Genomic DNA, 24,642 nt, shown 5'->3' with positions numbered 1-24,642 from the left:
CCAAGGAACTCACACAACCAGAAAAAGCAGTGGAACCAAGACATAAAAACATTACCCAACATCAGAGCCTGGATTTTGGAGAAACAATATAATATTGTTCCAAATGAGAAAATATCTCTTTATCTAAAAGTAAAGCAAATCCCCCCCCCAAAAAAGGATTCTCCTTCCTCAAGACTACATTTTTGAGGCACTTGAGCTCTTCATCTTCTTCTCTAGAGTCTTTTTGTTGTTGTTGTTGTTGTTGTTTTATTTTTGAAGAAAGGACATAAAAATGGACATTTTCTACTTTTACTCCAATTGACCTTTCTCCTCCCTGGATGGATTTCCCTGTCTACTCCCAGGCATTGAGCTCAGTTCCAGCGGAGGCCCCTCCTCCTCCGTGACACTCTCCTACCTTGCCAGCTTTCACTGAGCTCCTTAGTTTATAACACTATCATTCAGTAATTCATTATTCTCTTATTCATTATCTCTTATTGTTTCATATATTAAATTTTACCCGTCAAATTAATTACACAAGTTAATAACACAAAATTGTTACACTCTGAAAGCCAGGACTGTATATTGTCTTTGTTACTCTTCACAGAGGTGATTTCCTCAAAGACATTTTGTAAATATTATGCAGTTACTTGACTGTTTTAACACAAGAACACTAAGATGCTTTTATTCGCCACAAATAAAAGCACCTTAGAATTTTATTGGAAAAGATTGTATATAGTTAGCTGCATTATTGGGTAGAGAATATATAATATTTTTGAAGAGGTACATAGTGAAATCTACTAGAACATATAAAATCTAGCCTGCAAATGGGAAATTTAAGAGCCAGAAATTAAATTTGCCAACTATTTTATTTTGTTGCTTCAATAATGATATTATTAAGAGCTCTTTTGCATTTTTGGTATTTACATTAAAACTTTGCCATTATTTTGAAATAAAATCTCATTGCTTATTACTCTTTCTTTCCTCTACCTCCCAGCTCTTTTATTTCCCATCCCTTGATTTTGATAACCTGGCCTCGTGTTATTCAGAAACATTCCTTTTAGCATGCAGAGTATCTGAATTAGAGATTTCATCCAGCAAACAAAGTAGCATGTATTAAAAATGATAATGACACAGTGGGTTCCTTGGAACACTCTATTAAAAAGCCAGACAGCATTTCATCTTCAGAAGAGTAAGAGGCATATTGTGACCACTGAGTCTGAGACACCAGTTCATCCTTTTTACTGACATGATTAAGAATCTTGCTGTTAGTATTTGGACGTGTTTCATTTGAACCTGCCTGCACCTGTTCCCAGAGGGCAAACAATTGCCCAGGCTGTCACTCTGGTGACAAGTCGGCCCCATTTAAAGTGCCGGCTCACAATGGCATGGGCACGCCTTGATGAATGCTCTGTGCTGAGCAGCCCATGAGTGATGAGCGCTAGGGAAGAGAGCCACGAAGAGAGCACTCTGGTTTAGGCATGACGTGTAACACTTTCCATCGTTTAAAAAGAACGACAGCTTCTTTTTCTCTGCATTTGTGTTGGCAACCCCAGGCACTAAGTCACTAGTTGAAAATATATTGTCATCGATGAATGTTATAAGGTTGAGGGGAAAAGTGTCATGTCGTTGAGAATATACTTTTATGCTTTCATGGACAGTTTGGATGATAATGCTTCTGAGTAAGAGGTAAAGAATCAATAGCTTTTTTTTTTTTTAAGATTTTATTTATTTATTTGACAGAGATCACAAGTAGGCAGAGAGGCAGGCAGAGAGAGGGGGGAAGCAGGCTCCCCACTGGGCAGAGAGCCCAATGCGGGGCTCAATCCCAGGACCCTGAGATCATGACCTGGGGCCCAAGGCAGAGGCTTTAACCCACTGAGCCACCCAGGAGCCCCAAGAATCAATAGCTTCTTATGAGAAAGATTTCAGAGAGAGAGAGTGAGAGAGAAAGAGAGAGAATCTCTTCCCAGAATTGCAAAGAATCGAATATAAGAATTAAAGCAAATGGTTTTTGAAGTAAGAAAGATAATAGTTCACTTGTTCTATTTTCCCTACAGTCAGCATATATTTATATTGAAGAAACTTATAGACTTTTAAAATTCCAGAATCACAAAAATATTCTATTTACTTATTGACTTCAGGAATCTCGCTCTTCATTTCCTGGCCTGACTAATGATGAGAAGCATATGAGGGGAGGCTTCTCCTTCCATGTTGAAATTATAGGTGCTATGAAAACACATTCAGTGGATGTCAGTGTCACTTGACTTTTCCTTGAACAGAGAGGCCTAGGGGAAGCCTGTAGATGGCCTTCTGGTCAGCATCTATATGTCTGATTTGGGGTTTTTTTTTGCATGATTGTCAAAATTTAATTTTTCTGAAAAGTCAGAATTCCTCAATCTATATTCACATTTTGATTACTGAAGTAGGAAGTCGTGACTTTTAAATTCAGAATCATTTTTGTCCACATAAAACATTTTCCTCTGAGGTTCTTCTCTACAGTTTTGAATCTGCCTTGTATACAACAAAGGTATTATTGGGCTACCCAATAAAATCTTAATCTTAGTGGATAAATGTAAAAGGACTTAGGCAGCACAGTGTGACACAGGATTTGATTATATTCTCAGGATTTTAAGTATTCATTTTAATGTTTTAAAAAGTGCAGATAAAGGTAGTTATGGAGGAAATTTAAGCTTTTTCAATTTTTTCATCTCCTCCTACTAGAACTGCATTTACCTGTAGATATTTATTCTTACAAAGTAATGTGTACATTTGTCTCATTGATGAATTGAGTCATGAATTATCAGTGTGAGGACATATGCTCTCCCCTAAGACAAATAACTAGTTACCATTTATAGTTAGAATTTAATGATTTCTACTTTTATTTTCATTAAACATACATTCAATCTACAATATTTATGAGTATGGAGCACTTGTCTAATTAGGCATTATTGTACATGAAAATATTGACTAAACCACAGTATCTAATATAAAATAAAAACAGATTTTTATGAGCTCCTGTGTATAATCAAGATAGGACTATTTATATGAGTAATAGTAGGACGTGTAAATTTGTGTGTCACAGCCAATTTGAAGACCATAGGAGCAACATGTACGCAGATTTTGTTGTGAACCCTCAGACCAAAGAATGGGAGAGAGATGCAGTCTATATTAGTTTGGAGGGGTATAAGATCCATTGGGTTGTGGTGAAAGCTAGTTGTTTTTGACTGAATTTACGTATTTGTACTGAGTTTGTGCACTTAAAGTGTCCATGGGGCCTCAAGCTAGTGAACCCAAAACAAAGGAGTTAAAATCAGGGCACTAATGAAGAAAACGGTGAATTTAAAATATAGTAAAACCATGCTCTATGCTAGGAGGTGAGAAATGATTCAAAACAAAGATCAGGGCTTACAGTTTGTTCAAAACAGATAATAAAGCTGCTGAGAACAGTGAGGAGTATAACAGCAGCTCCTGAGAGAGCTGTCCATGGTCACTGTGAGGAGAATGAACAAACACCTGAGGGAACACGCACAGTTGATCTATTGTGCTCGTGCAAAAGGAGGCAGTGTCTGGATAGAGTGTGTAATCCCTGTGGAAGCAGGGTCCTGGCCTGCTTTTTTCTCTACTGTGTCCTTAAAACCTAGCACGTTGCTTGACACATAAGAGAACTATTTTCCATTTGTCATCCTGGGGTGGCAAAGTTAGTTAAGAGAAGCAATAGTAGGTCTGTGACAGTGGGTGCTCTCTGTTTGAAGGCCTTTTGGCAAGTAGAGTAATCTTGGTTTTACTATAGTGAGTCAATACAAAAAATATGTTTTACAAAACTTGCTACTTTATAGCTAATGGGCATTGGGTATTATTTAACTTCTCTGGGCCTTACATTCTTTTAAAATTAATGTAACTTAATTTATTTATTTGAGAGAGAGAGAACGAGTGTGAGTGGAGGGGAGAGGGGCAGATGGAGAGAAAGGCAGAGAATCTCAGGTTGACTCTGCGATGGGCCAGGGGACTTAAGCGGGACTCGATCTCATCACCCTGAGATGATGACCTGAGACGAAACCAAGAGTTGAATGCTTAACCAACTGAGCCACCCAGGTGCTCCCCTTACTTTCTAGATCTAGAAAAAGAAGATAGCTATTCCATGGGATTAAATGAGATATTTGTAGAGTGCTTACCTCCATGTTTGGTATGCAGTAAGTGCATACATAATCATGATTATGTTTTTATTTATTTACTTTTCCTCAGCAAATGGTTACTGCAATTACTTTTCTTCATATAATGCACAGGGTGAAATCAAGAAAGAAATGCATTAGACTATACTTAACGTGTGTGACTCCATAGAGGGGTAAGGCTGGAATTCATTAAAAAATCATTATTTGGTTTTGTGTCATGTAATTTCTGCAGTGACTTACAGAGAGAATTAGCCCCATTTTACAGTCAAGAAAACAGAGGCTTAGGGAGGTATGTGGAAGTCAAAGTCAAAGCTAGTCAGCAGCCAAGTCATGATTGAAGTACCTAGTTTCATCTTACAGAGGAACATATTATTTTCTCTCAGTCTCATGTTGTATGAAATAGTAGTGATGCAAAAAAAGGAACAGTTATCAGTGACACGAAGAGAGAAGACAGTCAAGGGTTTGGAGCCTGATTGAATGCAGGGTGGAAAGTCAGAAATGCCTCACAGGGCATGGACTCAAGGTGCTGCACCAACCAGTGCACATCATTTCTTTACCATAAAGATCAAGAACAGATACTTTTAGCTTCAGTTCCTAAAGGGAGCCATGCAGAGACAAACAGAATTGGGTGGGAGCCAGCTTTGCTTACTAACATACCTTCAAGATAATTTTTCCCTCCTACTGACACAAAATATTAAGTATGTGCCCTCAGAGTTCTTTCATGTAAAAGGTTCTTTTAGACAAAAATTTCTATATAAAAACTTGCTTCATTTCTAAGACAATAAATAAAATTAGTGATGAAAATCCCATTCCATGGCCCTGAAACATTTTGAGTTTTTATTTGTAGGCAAAGTCTTGCCCCAGTGTCTGCATGAAAATGAGAGAAAGAAATGAGAGGGAAACTAAATTGCACAGCAAGGTTAGAGAGAAATTGGAAAACTGAAATGAGTTTATATGAGAGGTCAGGTACCCTTGCCTCTTGAAGGCCGTTCATTCTCCTGATCTTTCTTCTCCAAGGGACTGACTCAAAATGAACCAGAGTGTATTTCAGCCTTTTGAAATAAAGTAACACAATTAATAGGAGCTATGAAAGAAAGGTAGGGGAACGCTCATTTTTCTTATTATGTGAACAACTCTCAGAGACAAAAGTGAGTCATGATATCTATTAAAGATGATAGATTTGAATATTTGGGAGAGTACAGAGCAAGCATAATATTGCCTTCTAGCTAATTGTGCAATTAATGAGAGCTATTGATTGAACAACTAGCAAATATGAGTTGTTTTTCTTTTTTAAAAAAATGTGAGATGCTTAAGAGAGGGTGAGATCATAGTCCCTTAAGTTTCTGAAGTACAAGTACAAATGAGATAGAGAACAACCGTCCTTGATCTGCTGTGTTCCCTACTGAGAGGCAGATTTTATAAAATGGAGATAAAGAATGAGTGGTTAAGGTATGCGTTCCTTTGAGAAACAGTGGTCATCTGGTGCCTGTCAAAACGGTTGGGAGATAAGAATAAATGGAATCATACTGAAGGGGTTCTGTTGCTTAAAGGCTTTTTAGAGTTTGTTTCTTTACTGCCGTGTAGCATCTCTCAAATCTTTGTGGAAACTCTGATAAGTGTCTGTGACTATACTTAAAATTCTAAGCCCTGTCATGGAGAGTCATTTGGGCTGGAGGGTGTGAAGGGAAAGGATAAGAGGAAAGACAGGTATTTCTTCCCTTAAAGTCTGTATCAGCTGCTACAGCCATCTGTGTAGCTGCCAAACAGAAATAAAAGGAACAGAAAAGAGTAAGGAGCACACAGAGCAGAAAAAAACAAGAAAGCTAGGCAGCATTTAAGTGTAGGCTATTTCATTTGAAAATATAGTCTATAAAAAACTACTGTAAACACAGATCTGTTGGTGAAAAACTCAGAAGCAAGTTTGTATTTCTCTGGCCCCAGCTTACGCTGTGACTTTCAGGCTGCGCGTCTTCCTTCCAGAGATTCAGTGTGTATGTGGCTTTCTTGGAGATTTTTGAAAGGGCTTGTGGGTAGTAAGTACGAAACCATTTCCAGTTTTAGTCAATCTAGTCTGTGTATCGGTAGCACCCTGTCAGCACACGGCCTCCATCTTCTAGAAGCCCTCTGACTTGTCCCATCATGGAGATGGGACTCCATGTCCCATCTCCCAGCTCTGGCAACCCTCTTCCTCCTTCGGAGGATAGCCCTGGGCTGCAGAGCTGCTTCACTTGCCCAGACAAAGAGTCTGGAAAAGCCAAGGAGTTTACCTTCCCTTGGGGACGGGGGGGGGGGGCGGGGGGCGGTGGGAGGTGATAGCCACCTCTGACTGGAACAGAGTATGAAAGCCCGACTCCTTCCTCAAGAGAGGAACAATTCTAATATAATCTAGACCTCAGAGGTCCCTGTGGGATCAGGCTGAGGTTGAGATGTTGCTTGAAATAGCTCCCTTGATTGACCTCTTGCCTTCCCTGCCCTGCTTCACCTACATCTGTAAGAGTTTCTCCTGGATCATATCTTTAATATATCACATGAACCCTGACCTCAGCATCTGCTTTGGGGAAACCTGGAATAAGAAAACATGTCCTCCTACACACACACATACACACACACACACACATGCACACACAAGCATCCCCTCAGAATATCTTTAAAGTGTCTTGGTATTATCCGGATGCATTGATCTTTCTAGTCCACCTTGCTAGCTGGATATGGTTGGTATTACAGTAGATAAAAATTTAAGTTTTTTGCACAGAGAATACTGTGGCTGATCAACATGATAATGAATAAGCACTCTTACTGAACAAGTAAGAGTATTCCGTTTCTTCTACAATGAAATAGATACAAAGACTTTCCAATAAAATGGCTTTCAAAAATACATACATACATACATACATATATACATACATTTGGTTTTCAGCTAAATGTGATTTCCTATTGAAAACATCTAGAGGGCTGCCTAGATGGTTCAGTCAGTTAAGCAACTGCCTCTGACTCAGGTCACGATCTCAGAGTCCTGGGATGAAGCCCCACGTTGAGCACCCTGCTCAGTGGGGAGTCTGCTTCTCCCTCTCCCTCTGTTCCTCCCTCTGGCTCATGCTCGCTCACTCTCATTCTCTCTCAAATAAATAAATAAATAAATAATCTTTATAAGAAAGAAAAACTTCTGGAGACTCACAGATTACATAGGTTTTTCTTTATCTTGACAGCTATGTGCAATATATGTGAAAACGGTACTAAATCTATGAACCTATATTTTAAAAATTTAGGATAATTATTATTAACCTAATTCCCACAATTAAACCAGTTGTTTTATGGAAAAACAATGATGTCATCATTTTAATTTTTTAGGTATAAAGACTGCTTCATCCTCCTCCTCCAGAAGTCACCCATGTTCTAGTTGCAGTGATGAGTCTGCCCTGGGAGATAGAGGAGCCCACACTGGAAACAGTCCGAACAGAAGGGCCAGGAGTTCATCTTCCCAGGAGCTGAGTGAAAGTGATGAGCCAGGAAAATCCCAGCTTCCAATGGAGGATTATTTAGAAGTTGAAATCGAAGACCAAGAAATCATAACAGCGGATGTAGAGACCAAACCTCTGCCCATAGAGGAACACTTGGAGAATGTTCTTGAAGAAGAAACGGAGAAAGGAACACAAGTGATTGCCGAGGGCTTATCTGAGAAGTCCAGGGAACGTCTTTCCACAGAAGAAAAAGAAAAGGATAAGAGTGAGCTTTGGGAAGGAAGCACTGCTAAGGTGGAGGACAAAAAGGCAGGTCCCCGTAGGGTGGAAAAAGATGGTAAGTATGGCCATTGAGTTGACCTGCCATTGTTCCATGCATGGAAACTATTTGGTTTCTGCCAAAGCTTGGGAAATACAGTTGTGATAATGCCAGAGGCATTCAATTTTTTTCTTATTCCTCTCTTCATCACATAATCATACATGTAGTTTCAGCTTGCTGTGTCCCTTCTATTGCATTTTAAAAGTTGATAAATCTTATATAGCTTGTTTCCTATTTTCTGTAAATTCCTTCTTGTGTTAATTCTATCTCAAGAATCAAATAAAACACATTATATGTCTGAAGGCAAGGGTATGTGTGGCTTTTTAGAGGTTACTTAATACTAGAAATACTATTTCTTCTTAGCTATATATATATATGCACTTCTACACACACACACACACACACACACACACATCTAACATTGGTAGGTGCTCACGATGTGCCAGTTCTAAACACTTACTTATATTAACTCATCTACTCCCTACAACTGCCCAGTATCCCCTGAGTTAGGTTCTCTTATCATCATGTCTTTTTTTCACAGGTGACAAAATTGTGGCTCAGAGAGGTCAAGTAAATTATGAAGATTATATAGCCCCGAAGAAGCATTCCTAGGATTTAAATTCAAGCAGAGTGGCTCTGGTTTTTAAAGATTTTTCTATTGTATCTGTGCAGTAGGAATTTAAACTTAGATAAAAATATGACAGTTTCATAGAAAACTCCAAACTTTGAGTTTTTCTCTGAAACTGAGTGACTTCCTGACACAGTGGTCCCTGGGTGAGTATGCAGGACAGTTCCATTTGACATGGGAAGAGTGAAGAGTGTCCCACGATAATCAGGTCTCAGGACTTTCAAGATATGGAAGATCTGATGCCTTCCTCAATTTTAGGGTACAGTTAAAGGACCAAGTTGTGTCCTATGGACAGCTGGATCATACCTGCCAGATGTTTGGTTCTGTCACTCCTCTCCTTCCCTGTTCTCTTAATCTGTCTCCCCTGCCAACATGGTGGGCATTCTTCTCAATTCCAAGCTAAAATCTGTTTTCACATTTTAATATTACTAAAATCATCTGTTTTAAAGCTTATGAATACTTTTAATGTCTCTAACTTTTTTTTTTTTTTTAGGACCTTAAAAGCTGTTATTAAACCACTGGGGCCTACATCTAGGAGTTGAGGATGTTGAATAGTTATCTTTCAATTATCAGTATTATTCACCTTCTATTACGTACAGGGCACCATGGTCAATAAGAAATATGTAAGAGAGGGTGCCTCCCATCACATGTTAAGGGGAAGGCGTGGCACACCAATAATTGGACAAAGGTCAGTAATCATTCATAAAGCCAGAGAAGGTACAAATGCTATGGCGTTTCAAAAGAAAGGGCAAGTCCCATTTGGTTAAGTACACCTTGAATGTTTTTGTGAAGGATTTTTTTGAGGAAGCCTTTAAAGGTTAGATACGATTTTTAAGATTGAATGGAGGAAGATAAAAGCATTCCAGATAGTGGGGTGTAGCAAATTCAAATAACTCTAGAATATACAGCCTGACAAACTTCGATCCACAGGCCCCATCTGGCCTACTGCATTTTTTCCTCCTCCTGCAGTGTTAAGAATGTTTTAAAAATGTTCTGTTTTTAAAGTCTTTCGGTGGTTTGAAAAAAATCAAAAGGATAATATGTGGTGACACAAAAAAATTAAATTCAAATTTCAGTGTCAGAAAATAAAGTTTTATTGGAACAGAGCTATGCTCACTGGTTTACATATTAATAATGGCTGCTCTTGCATTGCAAGGACAGAATTAAGTAGTTGCAGCAGAAACCTCCTAATAGCTCACAAGGCCCTAAGAATGCATTCTCTGGCCCTTTATAAAAGAAGTTTGCCAACTTCTCCCCTGGGATTAAAGACCTCTGAGATTTTTCAAAGAGGTTTTTCCATACAGGAGTTAAGATCCTCGTTAAAATATATTTGAAAATTTCTTACAAAATAATTCAAGTCTTTGATCATGGATTTCATTGTTCAGTTCTAGAACATATAATGTACCATTGAGGAAATTTGTACAACTTGGCAAGCTGCTGCCCACAAAAGGTAGAGATGTTGAAGTTCAGTAGGAACAGTGACATTGTTATTTCTTTAACTTCCACTTCAGAAAACTAGATTGTGTACCTGGCCTTGTGTACCTAGACATCTTTTCGTAAAGCAAGATGCATGTAGTGTAGGTTGTATTTAGGTGATGGATGGAATAGCAGAAACATTGGACTAGGATCATGCCACTTGGAAGAAAGTGAGGTGGGTTTTTTCTGAATGTGTGAAATGAAAAGTGTGTAGGTTTATCATTTTTCTTACATATTATGGGAAGTCTGTGTTCTTGACTAGATAACATCTATAATTCTAAAGCATTTTGTTATCTTTTTATTAAGGTAGGTTTGACACTAGGTGGAAAGGTTTGTGACTTTTTATCTTTCTTAAGCTTTAATAAATGTAGCAGGTCTCTTTGTCAGTGTTTATTTTTCATTAACTGCTTATGACATAACATGAAATAACAGTCAGAATATAGAGAAGAGTAGATTTTAAAAAAATTACCCATAGGTTTAGCGCACACCCAAAAATCACCTTCAATATGTGGTCAGTTTTTTGATTTCTAAACTTAGGGCTTACAAAGTCATGTTGTCATAATTTTTATAACATGTTGTATCCTGCTTTTTATCCTTATTGTTATACCATAAGCATGTTTTGTTATTATGTAATCTTCAATATCTGTGTGTCATCCCATTCTGTGGTTTTCATATAAGGTAACCATTCCCCTATTATTGATATTTATATTTTTCCCTATTTTCCCTATTATTAATAGTACTCTAATATCTTATGACCTAAGGTAACTTAAAATCTATAATTATTTTCTTAGGTTAGGTTCCTAAGAGTATCATTTCTAGGTCACTTATTAAGGCTTTTGATAAAAATTTTTTCTTACAAAGGATTGGTTGAAAAGTTTAAACAATATAGAACAGAGAGAATGAAAAGAAAGCTGGTCCTCCTTGTCCCACCTCTACTCTTTCCCATGCAACAGAGTCATATCTGCAGGAAATATTTTTTTAGACCTGATTCCAGAAAAATTTCTCTCTATACATATATGAAAACATATTCATATATTACATATATACATACATTCTTTTTATAGATAGATAGAAACATGATACATTTTGTTTTACCACTTGCTTTTTTTTTCACTTAATACTGTGTCTTCAATACCTTTTCATATTAGCACATATAACTATACTTTATTCTTATTCGCTATAATAGTATTCTACTTATTGCTTTAGTACTTTATAACTTTGCAAATTTTCTTAAAAATATGTTGCCTTCTGTGCAAGAACCGATAGATTTGTTCTATGGCCCATCTTCCACAAAAGAACAAAATTTCTGGGTTATGGAGGCCTAGAGGCAGAGGGGAAAAAGTACAGTGGAAAATGAAACATTAATAGATTTTTAAAAAATGGAAAATATTCGGAATGATGTAGAAGGATTAATGCTATCAAAAACCAAGGAGGCGTAGATTATAACTCTTGAGTGCTGATGTTTTTAAGTATATTTAAGGAAATGATACAGTAAATGTGTAAATATTTAAAATAATAGATAAAGAGAGGTCAGAAATAGTCTCAAATTCCCTTATATGAATAAATATTTCTAAGAAAATTTCAGATAAAATAAACTAGGTCTTGACTTGCTTGATGCCAAGCAAAGAGGTTATGACTAGTTCCTCTTTCTTAATGGAGTTTTCTGTTAGATGGATCAGGGTGAGAGGGATGGAACCAAAGTTAATGCTTGAGAAGAAGGTCATGTAGGTGACCATGCTGCATTCAATCAGAAGGCATGGTAAAGAGTGAAATGTGTATTATTTTATTTAGATCTCTGATTAGAACCTTAGGTCAAAATGGGGGCCGAGATAATGTATAGAAGATTCTCTCTCATATTTGTTTGGTGTTGAATTATGAACTGTGATTATGTTAGGAACAGGTCTGTGGGCTACAAAATTACAATCAGTTAATGATGTTTTATAGTGTCCCAACGAATACAACTTTATCTGAATTGTTTTCACTTAAGATCATAGCCGTGGATAAAGTAGTTAAGTTCTATATTCAGTACCTTTGTACCTTTCAGATTGATAACATAAGGTGATATTTTTCTTTCTATTTTATATGTCTCACTTAATTGGGCTTTGTCCAGTCCACCAACAAATCAGGTGAATTGATATAAAAGATGTGTGGCATCTAGTGAAGTGGGTAAAGTAAAAGATTGTAATTGCCAGCTACAATGGGACAATGTCCTTGGGAGGCAATTCAGGATGATAGGGCATAGTGTTATTTTAATGTGTTTATTTTTCTCTGTTATCTTCATTTTAAGCTGTCTTAATGCACTGTGACATGATCTTTGCTTTGTGTTCTACTAGTGGAACAATTTAGGTAGATTAATTTGGGAAGTAATATAATTTATACATTACAAATATAAATAAAATGTAAGAGTAGAATATTATAAAGTATACTGTAAAATGTATATGGCAGCAGGCATTTTATGCTTTTATATGTGAATGAGAGGATGTCAGCATGCTTGGCCAGCTTTCTAAACCTAAGTAATGTAAAACCATATGCGGTCTGATCGTCATGCAAGCAAGTTAGATGGTCCTGAGGAGAGAATAAGGCCATCATGTGTTGTGAGTTGAGGTCTAAAGTACTGGGGTATTCTGGACTAAGTGTAGAAGAAAAACCAATCAGGGTAAGAGGACAGAGTAATGGTTTGAGGAAGGGGTGGATTTTAGGGACGGCCTTTCTGATGAGGGGACATTTGAGCAGAGACCATCAGGAAGTGCAGGGCAGAGGCACCCTGCCAGCTGGAGAAAGCCCACAGGAAGCAGAGGGAAGAGCAAACTCGAGGACGCTGAACCTTAAATAGGGAGCATCCTTGCTGAGTGAAGCTTCCGGAAGGGAGGCTGGTGTGACAGGTGCAAACAAACAGATGAACTAGAAAATGGCGGAAGATGAGGCAGAGGGAGAAACTTGTATGCCATCTCGGGAGGATTGCATTCTAAGATAGAACGGTTTGAACATGCAAATGACGTGATCTGAAAGTTGCAGAAAGAGGATTCTCTACTATTCTGTACTGCATGGAGGATAGATGTTAGCTCTCTGCAGCTGTTCTCTCTGAACAGCTGTGGGCTTGAGTTTGTAATTAGTCCTGGGTTTGTGTGGGCCATGTTGCCATGCCAGAGGTAAGAGCAGGCACATCTTCACTGCGTAGGTAGAGGGTGTTAGTCACGAAGTCTGTCATGGTGGCTTGCTGGGAAGGTAATTGATTGGCTACACAAAGAATGATCAAATCACATGCAGGGTATTCAAGGTCACTGGGGAACTTGGGATAAACTTGGATAGATCTTACTCTTCCTTTATAGCTTCTTACATTCTTAAAATTCAGATGAAAAGTTTCCTCTTTAAAACTTTCTTCTGTTAGTGAGTTGCTCGGTGTTATTAGTATGTTTTCAGATGGGATCCAGTTTGTTTTGTTTCAAAACAAGTGGAGAAGCGGGAATGATTATAGAAAGCTTGCCTATTAATATTGAAAATGATATCCTTGCCACCAATTTTCAATTACAAAATTATAGAAAGAGTTGGTGGAAATTGTGACATTGTTGGCAATGTGCAGGGTCATACAGACTTTTCCATCATTACAGGTGAAATCGTTTGTTGATACCTCCTTTTTTTGAAGAACATATAAAAACATATATCAAAAGCTTCTAAAAATAGGCTCTTTGAGCCAGCAATTCCAATTCCAGGAATTTGCCCTAAGGGAATAGTCAGAAAAAAATACAAAAATGATTGTAAGTGGTATTTAAAATAGCTTTATAATCACATATACACCCACACACAAATGGAAATAACTCAATATTCAACATCAGGCAACTGGTTAACCACATTTTAGTAAAAACCTATTAGAACTTTTATGTAGTTACTGAGGAATCTTTTTTTATTTAATGATATGCGGAAATAGTCACAATATATTGCTATATTAAAAAAATGCTATCTATACTAAGAGGAGAGTAAAAAAGATAATCGAGATCCACTCAAATGTTAACTAGTAGTTCTGAGTGGTGAAACTAGGATAACTTCTGTTTCTTTTTTATACCTTATAATCTTATGAAGCTTTAAATAAGGATATGTACTATTTCCCTATTTTGGGAAAGTACTGTATATATTATTTTAAAATATGTTTGTTTTCATAATAAAAAAGCTAATATCAGATAATAATATTTTGGTATTTAAAAAACATCTTAAAATATTCTATACTATTTGAGTGGAAAAGCGTTTTTCTAAGAATTCTCAGAGCATGCCTCTTCCACTTTGCTTTGAAGGCTGTGAGAACAGACAGTTTCCTTTGCTTTTAATGGTCATCTTTACAGAGAGGGAAGGCGAGGAGCCTCAGGGGGTCAAGGGCTAAGTAGTTAAGAACACAAAGTGATGTATTACAGTGCTGGCGCTGGGCTCAGCGGGCACAGTCCTCATTTCCTCGAGGTGGAAACCCTCAAGGTTAGACCCTGGCCAAGTTCTTGCTTTTAAGTTTCAGTTTCAGAACATCTGAGGAAAAAAAAAATGACCAAGGGAGGACTTTTCTAGTCTCACACCTCATAAGTCCTTGATGCTCAGGCCAGGGTCCCATTCTTGCTGAATCTGAAGCAGGCAACACCTAACTGTATATCTACTTCCAAAAGCCTTCTCATCTACTTCCAAAGCCTAACCCTCCAGGGGCAAGCCAGGAGACGTGGCCAGGTGGTGAGGACAGTCCTGAGACAGAGGGACTATATGCTTCACTGTCCATTCTGAGTGAGTTGTAATTTCCAAATTATGCTAGTATCGTTTGGCTTCTTAGAATAGTCTTTGGTTCAATAGCTGCTAATTGTTTATTTTAATTAATTATTATTATTATTATGATGATGATGATAAGCCATTTTTCATTAAAAATTTATTAAGGTATAATTGATGTATATTATTTTAGGTGTATAACATAAGGATTTGATATTCATATGATAAACCATACTTATTTATAGTCTATGGCTACCGGGGAAAAAAATCCAGGTACCTCGTAGGCTCTGATGAAACAAAACTTCAAATCATTGTTGTGAAATCAGTCTTGCTCCCATCCCCCTGTCCTACCATCTTTGGGATTACTATTGCTCAATTAGCCAAGCAGATTTATACACAAGGACCTAAAACATTGCATGTTTAAACTCATTGGTTAACACTGTTTATATTATTACAGTGGGCAAGATGATATTTAATTATATGTACAATGTTCACAAGTTCCTAAAATAAAGGTTTGTTTGATAATAAACCCTACTATAATCAAATTGTCATCAGTTGATGTCATCTCTAAACTTTATTATTATAAAAATCTTTTTTATTTGGTTATCAGATGAATGAGGAAAGTTGTTGTTAAACAATTATTTAAAATAGAATTTGAATTATTTGATATACCTCTTTTCATTTCCATGTTTATTCTCTTAATATTCATAAAGTTAAGTCATTCCATTTTTGTCCCCAAAAGCCACATGAGGCAGACATTTTACTATTTGCTTCTAAACACAGATGAATCAATAAGTAACTAATTACCCTTTAGCAATTCACCTTAAAGTGTGCAAGAGACCTCATTTTAGTTCTGTTTTTCTCAAAGTACAGTTTTTGGATCAATTGAACCAGAATATGTGAGAGGAAAGAGAGAAAAAAAGAAAGAAGGGAAGGAAGGAAGGAAGGAGGGTAGGCAGGAAGGAAAGCAGGCAGGCAGGCAGCCAGGAAAGCAGGGAGGGAGGGAGAAAGGGAGGGAGGAAGGAAAGGGTATTTTGGAGACATGTTCTTATCTGGGGGGTGGGGGGCAGGTCTTGGTCTAGTGTTATTCGAGTGAGCTTTAATTCACCAGAAGGTGGCACAATGGTAGGTGTTTGGGATTTAGGCACATGGATCATTGGATGATAGGTAAGGGATGTAGACAGGGACATGTCAGAAATTAAAGACAAATTTAATTGATATTATAGTGTTGCCTAGAATCATACCAGATTGGTTGGTAATACTTATAATCAACATGCTCATCATCATCATAGCTATTATTTATTAAGTGCTTAGGCACCTCCTTATAAGTAAAGATAAGCATGTACTACATATATTTCTTTATTTAATCCTTCCAATAACCACTGAGTAGGTATCTTTTTTTTGACAGATGGGTAAACTGAGGCTTAGGCTTAGGTCAAAGAACTTCCTGAAGATGACATGGTTGGTATGGAGTATGGGACTTGAACTTAGGTCATTGTGTTTCTGAAGTTCCATGGCTGGTTATCAGCTGCAGAGAACAGGAATTTCTACAACAGCTTTTACTGTCGAATATATAGGAACCATACACTAGCTTTTCTTGCTGTGTCCACCTGGAGTGAGTATGGGGGTAAAATCACTAAAATCTACGAATGTATGAAATGCTCATAGTATAGTCAGCTCTGATAGTCTTAGCAATTTCAAAAAGCCATGATGACTGGTGTTATAAAAGCCATGACATATGTTTCTAGAAAGGAAAATGCAACTAAACCTTGTTTTCCATCATTTCATTGCATGTGCATTTGGCTGATCTGTCACTGCTTCTGGCTGTTGTCTCTTTTCAGTATTTCTTTGCATGGATTTCTTTACTTCATGATCTGCCATTGTGTTTTCCTTTTTGAAATCATGGCTTGGAAACGATTTAATCTTCATAGATTTAAAAAAAGAAAAGGTCACATTTTAATGTGAATACTTTAAAATTAACCCTGCTTGCTGAAAGGATGTGAAAGAGTTCAGCAATGTTCCCATGACCTGTTTTTGTGCCTTTTGATATTTCCTATGATCTCCAATCAGTTGGACAGACTGTCGCTGAGGCTGTGGAAACTGGCAGCCACCAGCACTATGACACCGAGTCTGGTGTTAGCAGCACAGACGAGGAGAAGCACTCGAGGAAGCTGGAGAATGACACAGGTGCAGGTGAGGGCACATCATTACCTAGGAAAGACCTTTAGAAAGCCTCTGCGAACGACAGCCCCATTTTCATCTTTCACCCCCCCCCACCCTTGTTTCCTCCTCCTTCCACCTTTATTTTCTTTCCACTAATGAATTTGATAGCAGGAGGTGGCTGAGAGGCCTTAAGGGGAGCTTTAAAGCTGACATCAGATATGAATGTTCTTGTTCTTTTTTGAATACACTAGTGCCTAGATTGGAGGGAAAAAAGGACTTTAAAGTATAAAAGAAATATTGGTAGGGATTTTCAGATCAGTCTTATTTTCGTAGTCAGGCTTCCTGTTAGGTGACTAGGTAGGAGGATTTGCCCAACTGGCGCACTGGAGACAAAGAGGGCCAAGGTACATTTCACAGTGGTTTATTTGAACTCCTTATTTTTTTAAATTAGGGGAAATCAGCATATGACCTGGCTCTGGGTGATGAGTATTCCAGCTGCAAGATTGCCAATCAGAGTGATTCAACAGACCATGACTCATATCCATTGGGTCAAACACCCTGTGTCCTTGAAATCAGGTTTCCCCGTATTTAGTAGAGGACTTTTAAAAACTGCACTGATTTGAATATATGTATGTGTATATGGGGGGGTAGCGTTATTCATTTTATTTATCATATGGTCACAGTAGCTCTAATTTTTAAAGACAGTCCTTAAGCACTATGAGGTGTTTGAGATTTTACTCTATTTTCAAGCAAACAAGTTTGCCAGCCACAGTTTCCTGGTGTGAACAGAAGACACAAGACTCTTGGGTCAGAGAAAAAGGACTTTATTACTCACAACAAATAGTAGCCAGAATATTTGTTCTCGCATTGGTTCCCTAAGCTCCAGTTACCCTTGGGGAATGTGGAGAGGGCCAGGTGGCACTTGAACATGAAGTAGATGAGTTACAGGAGGAGGACCCTAACTGCTTAGGGAATCCAACTCTTGTATGATGAGCATTCCACTAGAGGAGTTCTGGTATACCTCACAAACATTCTGCAATGCAGGCACAGTAGTTGTTATTGATCAAATCTGATTCAAACAAGAAAATATAATTTATCATAAGCAGGAAAGGAAGTATGGAAGGAAGACTTGATAGGGCTTTCTGTGTGCCAGAAACCCTGCAAAGCATTTTATGGTTAACTATTACAAGGATTCTGTGAGTCAAGCATTTCTGCTCCCATTTTTTGGATAGAAGAATGAAGGCTTAGAGAAGTGTTTGTTGAACTTGTTTCCCAAGTGGATATGGATAGTAAGTGGCAGAGCTGGCATTCTTATCCAGTTCTGTCTGACCCCTAAGTACACATTCATTTCATGAAATCAAATTATCTCCATTTGTGAATATCGCTTGCTGTCTTATATTCTTTTTTTTTTCCAAAAGCCCATGAGGTTACTGTCAAAAACCATGTCATGTTTCATACTCATACTTCTTAGAAAGATTTCAGTTACTCTTTCTCCCTTACTTCAGGAATGTCATGTCTGACTTCCCTATTGTGTGCATGTTCCTATTATAGCTCAGCTGGATGCCATTAGTCCTTTCTCTCCTAGAATTTAGGCATAGTATATTATTATATGGTGGCTAGGCAGTTTTATTCCCGTTTTCCTTAATGTTCTTTAATCCATAAATTTAAAGACCAGCTTACAAAACAGAGGACTTTATATAAATGTTTTTCATAACTGACTTTTTAATATACTTTCATGTGAGAATTTGAATAGCAACAGATATACTATTAAAGAGACTTGACACACATTGTTTTAATTTAATTTTGTTTTAAATCCAATAATCGTAATGAGATACAATGGATGGCTGAAGTGAAATATGAAAAATGAAATAAAATTCTTTCAAGTGAGTTAGCTACATGTTCTCTGAAGGAACATTTAGCTCCATATTTCCCTCTAACAACTCGTAGCTACAATATATTAAGTAACTGCTGTGATGTGCTGAGGACCACCTATTAAAGTCAACACTATCCTATTGGTAGACCTGAAATTTCTGTTACTTCTTTGAAAGAAGTCTCCAAAAGTTACCTTCCAAATATACTTTTTGAGGGAAATGTAGTATCAGCTATTACCACCTTACTTCAAAATGGTTTATTGTTGCTAGCTGGCAAAAGGCCAAGAGAATGCAACAAAGAGCAGTTGTGTTTTGTGTTAGGAGGGGACATGGAATGATCAGATAGTCCTGGATGGAGTATCAGAACAGGGACGAAGAGATAATAAGATCAGGGCTTTAGGTTTCTGGTAGATCCTTGGTAATCCGGTGGGGTGTGGGGGTTAGATGGCTGGCCAAAAAGACAAGCAATAAAAAATACAAGGAAGACACATTTGCTTACTTTATAATTTAGAGGTTGGCACACGGGTATGATAACTTCTAGCAGCTGGTCTAGTGTCTTCTATAAGTGAGAAAGATTAGAGTGATAGCAAAATTATTAAGATGACCATTTTAGAATTTCCTATCTCCCTAAGTATTATTCTGCAGTCAGAAAATGTAAATGCTTTGGGTATTTGGCATGACATCCTTTTATTAATTTTGCATGGGTCATTTCAATAGAAACGCATGTATTTTTTAAATAACAAGAAACGCATTTGCAGCCTTTAAGAAACATATTGAACTTAGATTTATTGAAGTATGATGGCTAGTACAGCCAGATTTGCCAGGGAATTATAGATGAGAACTTATGAAATACTTCAAGAAGGTTATTTATGTTGAAATTTGTCCCAGACTACAAAGTCCTGTCTTGTTCTGTGATCCTGTTTTGCCAAAGGCAAAACAGTTTCTGAACATAGGCAGGGAGGTATCCTGACCTATAATACAAATTGGTGTCTTTAGTAAAAAGCCTTACCTTGAGCTAGAAAGTTATTTGATGACTAAATCTAGATATAGTAGCTTTAAAATGTGAGAGTAATATAGGGGATAATAATCAGCTCACACTGTATTGTGATTGTGTTGCCGAATGCCCAAATGAATACAAGAAACACAAGCCAAGGACACACATATTATGATGCTCTAGGGCAAAGTGATTTCTAAGAAGATGAAATACTGGTTTTTTATTCCATAATTTTTCTGCAAGTCCTAGTATTTAAAATAAAAGTAGGCGGTGTGTGTTTTATATGAGAGATTGAGAGAGAGAGAGAAGGGGGGGAGACCACTCTAAGATATGGAGATCTTATTTGTTTTCAACATTTCTGATGTTCAGTTTTCCTTAAATATCAGTGTGTCCTTTAAACCGATAGCACTTATTTTCATCATGAAGAGCCATTATTAAATCATGGTGCACGTTACAGTCGATGGCATCATAGGATCGAGGAAATGGTTAATATGTAAGATCAATAGCTTCTTGATATTATCTATATCTCATATATGGTTATATAGAATATCTCCTCCCTGGGCATTCTGGTTAAAGTAACCATGTTTTCTAACCTTATTTCATAGCACCACATAGGAATTTCATGTTGGAGGAAATGGCAACACTCAGTTCAGACACAGAATCCAACCAAGGTGTATCAGACGTGTATACACTGGAGAAGAAAGAGGCAGCGAAGGAAGGTGAACTTCCCCAGCACGGGCATGCTGACACAATGGAAGAGAAAGGGGAGGCAGCAATGTGGGGAAAAGCAAGGGTTGACCAGGTTCCCTTGGGGGAGGGAAAGCCAACAGCAGAGCAGCCGGCATTAATAGAACAATTTACAGAGGAAAGAGAGCTCCCTCAGGGCAGAGTGAGTGGGGCTGAGGCAGAAGCTGAAGGGGAAGAGAACTTAAGCCCCAGAGGGATAGAAGCCACCAGAGACTCTGGAGGTGTGAATGAAGATGAGGCTCTTGAAGAGACAGCCTTGTTGCCAACAGTGCTGGAGACCGAGAAGGCAGCTGCTGAGGGGGAGTGGGGCTCCCAGAAATCAGTGCTTGCAAGTGAAGCAGCTCTGGACTCAGAGTGTATGCTGGAGGCCACAGCCCTGAGGGAGGCAGAGGAGAGAGAGGCTGAGAGAGCGGAGGCAATGAATGCAGCAGGGTCTGGAAAGCCTGAGGTGGTGACTAGGGAAGAGCAAGCATCTGCAGACCTAGAGGACCTGGGAGCTGTGGGAGATGCTGCCTCTGAGAGAGAAGGTGGTTCGGCAGAGGCAATGCTTGGGGGAGAAGAACAGGCCGAAGAGAGGAAGGCAGCCATGGGACCAGGGACACCCTTGAGCTCCTCAGCTTCAGAGAAGGCTGAGGCAGCCTGGATGGGGCTTTCGGAGAACAGCCTGGAAGATGTGGAAAGGGAGGAGGTTGGGATGGAGGCAGAATCTAATAAAGAAGATGACAGGAAAGAAATGCTACCCAGGGAATTAGGTGTAGCAGAAGAAAGGAAGAAAGCTGAGAGGCCAGAATCCCCTCTGGAGGAAACTGAATCTGAGAGGGAAGAGGTGACAGGGGCAAATGCAGGGCAGGGTGAGCAAAAGTTTAAAGGGGAACGGCAGGAAACCTCGAAGGAAGTGAGACCCGAGGAAGAGAGACAAGTCTCCCAGAATGAAATGGAGTGTGATGCAGAGGGTGAAGCCCCCATCGCGGGGTTGGAGTTGACTGAAGACGTAGGGCTGCAAGGAGGAGATTCACTAAGAGAGATGGGGGTGACCATGTTTGAGGGGGCACCTGGATATGAGGGGTCACTGGAAAACACAAGTGCTCTGAGCAAAGAGGAAGGAGGGGAAAGACTGAGAGAACCCCAGGACCCAGAGCACAAAGGCAGAGCAGAGCTGCTCCCCAGGGAGAACGGGGCTCCCTCGGGGCAGGACCAAGGGCCGGGCCCTGAGGGGAAGGGTGTGTTAGAATCTCCTGAAACTGAACAAGCAGGAAAGGGGCAAGCACCAGAGGCAGAGATCACAGCCACAGGTGAGGCTCAGGAGCACGCAGCCGAAGATCAAGATAGCCTCTCGCGACTGGAAGCGGGGGATGAAGAAGGGTCTTTGCAAAGGCAGCAAGGAGCAGGGGTCACAGCGATGACCCAAGAAGATGTTTCTGAGGAAGATTCCATGATGGCACAAAAGCTGAGTGAAGAAGCTATGGATGAGGAGGCAGATAAAGAGTGCGTTCCGGTGACAGGAGTGAGGAGGCACGGGGACACAGAGGGGGATGGGAGCTGGCAAGTTGGAGCCGTGGTGGCTGAGGAAGTTCTCCACCAAGAAGACGACGCTGCAGGAACGGCTGCAGAGCAGAGGGAGGTGTTGGCAGATTTGAAGACAGCTGAGGGGAAAACAGAGGCAAATAAAGCCTCCTCCCTGTCAGATGTTGCTGGCAAGGAAACTTGGCACGAAGTGGAGGGGTTACTAGGGAAACAGACAGCTGCTGAGAAGGTGGTGGCAGAGGAAAGAGCTCCGAGCAGGGAGGAGGTGCCGGGGACTTGGGTAACAGAGACTGAGGTGGGGGCTCCACAAGAACCTTCAGACCGGGGAGGGAAGACCCCACAGCTAGGGGAGGATCCAGAGGGCCGGGGAGTCGAAACCATGCAGCGGGCAGAGTCCCTGGGAGAGGAGGCTGGCCAGGGGAGCTGTGAAGACGGGCATGAGTTGGGTGCAGCTCAAGAATTCAGCTCAGGAGTGTCCCGAGGGAGAGAGTCAGAGCCTAGGAGAGAGAGTCTACAGGGCCTGCAAACGCTCCCTGTAAAACCTGATTACACGGAAAGCCAAGAGAGCCAAGAGCTTACAGTGCAGAGAGAAAAAGAGAACGTGCAAACGCAGATGCCTCCTTGAACAACATGAAGGCCTAAGAGACTTTGGGGCAGAAGGTGAGTTTGAGCTCACTCTGTTTGCAGAATTTAACAGATTCCCCACCTGAGATTCCCTCCCCTTGGGTCAGGCTCAAACCTTCATCTGTCCCTGCATACACCTGTACCCAGCAGTGCCAATTCTCAAGGCTCTGCTGCTTAGCCCCCAGCCCCTGAGGACAGGAGCTGGAGAAGACCGATGTGACGGGGCCAACATGCACAGGCACCCACTTTACCCCTTTTGTACCCCCGAGTCATGTTCTCTGCTCTGCAAGCACAGTTTTCTGAGGAGGTGAAACCCATGTCTCCTTTCCAGGGTCCTGGAGATGAATTAAAGAGAATGGGCCACAGGGACACACCACAGACAAGAAGAATCAAACTCTATTCCCAAATTGATTTCCCTTTGAGTGTTTAAAAGGATGGCTGTGATTACTTGCCTTTAAATGGGTTGTATGCCTTCATTTCTGCAGTTTTTGTGAAGTTTAATATACATATAGTATAAATTATAAAATATGAAAAATATATACACATTATAAAAATATATGTAAAATATTGCAGATTGTAACTAAAGGCTAAAATTATTTTTAGCATTTCCTGTATTCCGGCTATTTCCCTGATGCCGTCTTATTCTCAGTGCCCAGTTTCTACTATCCTGAGTGATTTTACACATCGTTCTGTCCTTTTTATTATTTTTCAGGATGTTTGAAAGATGTCTTCTGGAAGACTTAAGACTGGAGAGAGATTCACCCAAGCATCTCATTTCGACTTTGGATTTTTACCTCTTTTTTTTTTTTTTTTTTTTAAATCATTTTGCTTGTCGAAGCCGGTTCCCAGTCCAGCAGTGTTGGTCAGTAGCACAGAAAACACCTTAAAATTAACTGGATCCTTCTGTAGGACCCTCCTTAGGGGCCGCAGTTTCTAATGGAAGACTGTGAGGCTGTTATGTATTCAACATAACTAACGTGTCTCTATTCAAATCCAATTGATAGCTTTCAAATGTTTGACTTTTACCAAAGATCACCTGAAAGGCTCAGTCCTCACATCTGGGGTTTGTTTAAACTCCTTTTTATTTATAATCAAATATTAGTTCCGGTTTCATACATTAGAGTTTTATTTAAAGTCTGTGGCTTGGGGCTTTAATGACTTGGTTTGTGAAAATGAGCTCTAAAGGTCCTTCGTGTACACTCAGTACTAAAAATTGCTCCAGCCCTGTAAATCCTTCCAGAAAGGGATTCTATGGCATGTTGATTTACTACACTTATTTATTCATCTTATTTATGCTAGAAGAGTAAAGTGGCAATCTTATTTCAAAATGCCCTTTGTTGGTTTTTTTTGTTTGTGTTTCTGTGGTTTTGCTTTCTGAGGTAGACTTAACTGCTGGTAGCATTTTGTCCCTGGGGGCCTTATTTATAGGTCCATTCAAATGTAAATTGGAGTAGTAAATAATTAAGCTGACTGAAATGAGTAACAATAATTATAGCAGGTAAACATGGCACATCAGTACACACACCAACATTCTAGACTCTGGTTTCTTTGGTTGATGTCATTTGATGGAAAAGAAACTTAGATTAAATTAGTGTGCTGCTCACCTGCCCGAGTTCTGTTATTTCAAACCTGTGAACTAACCTTGCAGGGCATTGTAAATCAACAGTCAGAATCACTTTCTAAATTACCCCTTGATATTACTAGAAATAGTTGTGCATCCGTGTGCCTACTGGGGATTATGATTTCCTTGAAGGTGCCTTTGTTCCTATACCAGTACCCTAAGATGTTTGGCCATGTTTTCTCCCATGAGGAGATGAACAAAATCTCCTAAAGCAGAGATTCTCCAGCTGGACTACACATTAGACTTGTGCGGAGCACTTTCATGAATGATTCAACCCCTGGCCCCCTCCCCTGGAGATGTGGGTTTAATTACTTTTAGATGGGTATAGGCATCAG

At 39.3% G+C, this 24,642-nt stretch overlaps 1 protein-coding gene across 1 annotated transcript in view; it reads left to right on the top strand.

The window, feature by feature from the left end:
• ERICH3 (glutamate rich 3) overlaps window positions 1-23,497 on the top strand; it is a 93,252-nt gene extending 69,755 nt beyond the window's left edge. The window contains exons 13-16 of the mRNA XM_032870292.1: window positions 7,497-7,943; window positions 16,834-16,956; window positions 20,397-22,722; window positions 23,399-23,497. Of these exons, the coding sequence (XP_032726183.1) occupies window positions 7,497-7,943; window positions 16,834-16,956; window positions 20,397-22,687 (2,861 nt within the window). The 3' untranslated portion in view covers window positions 22,688-22,722; window positions 23,399-23,497. The remainder of the gene's footprint in view (window positions 1-7,496; window positions 7,944-16,833; window positions 16,957-20,396; window positions 22,723-23,398) is intronic.
• Window positions 23,498-24,642: the final 1,145 nt, after the last annotated feature.

Source organism: Lontra canadensis, unplaced genomic scaffold (genome assembly GCF_010015895.1).
Source record: "Lontra canadensis isolate GAN:19392208 unplaced genomic scaffold, GSC_riverotter_1.0 scaffold40, whole genome shotgun sequence".
Taxonomy (NCBI): domain Eukaryota; kingdom Metazoa; phylum Chordata; class Mammalia; order Carnivora; family Mustelidae; genus Lontra; species Lontra canadensis.
Note: the sequence above shows the minus strand (reverse complement) of the source record. Positions and strands in the feature narration are given on the sequence as shown.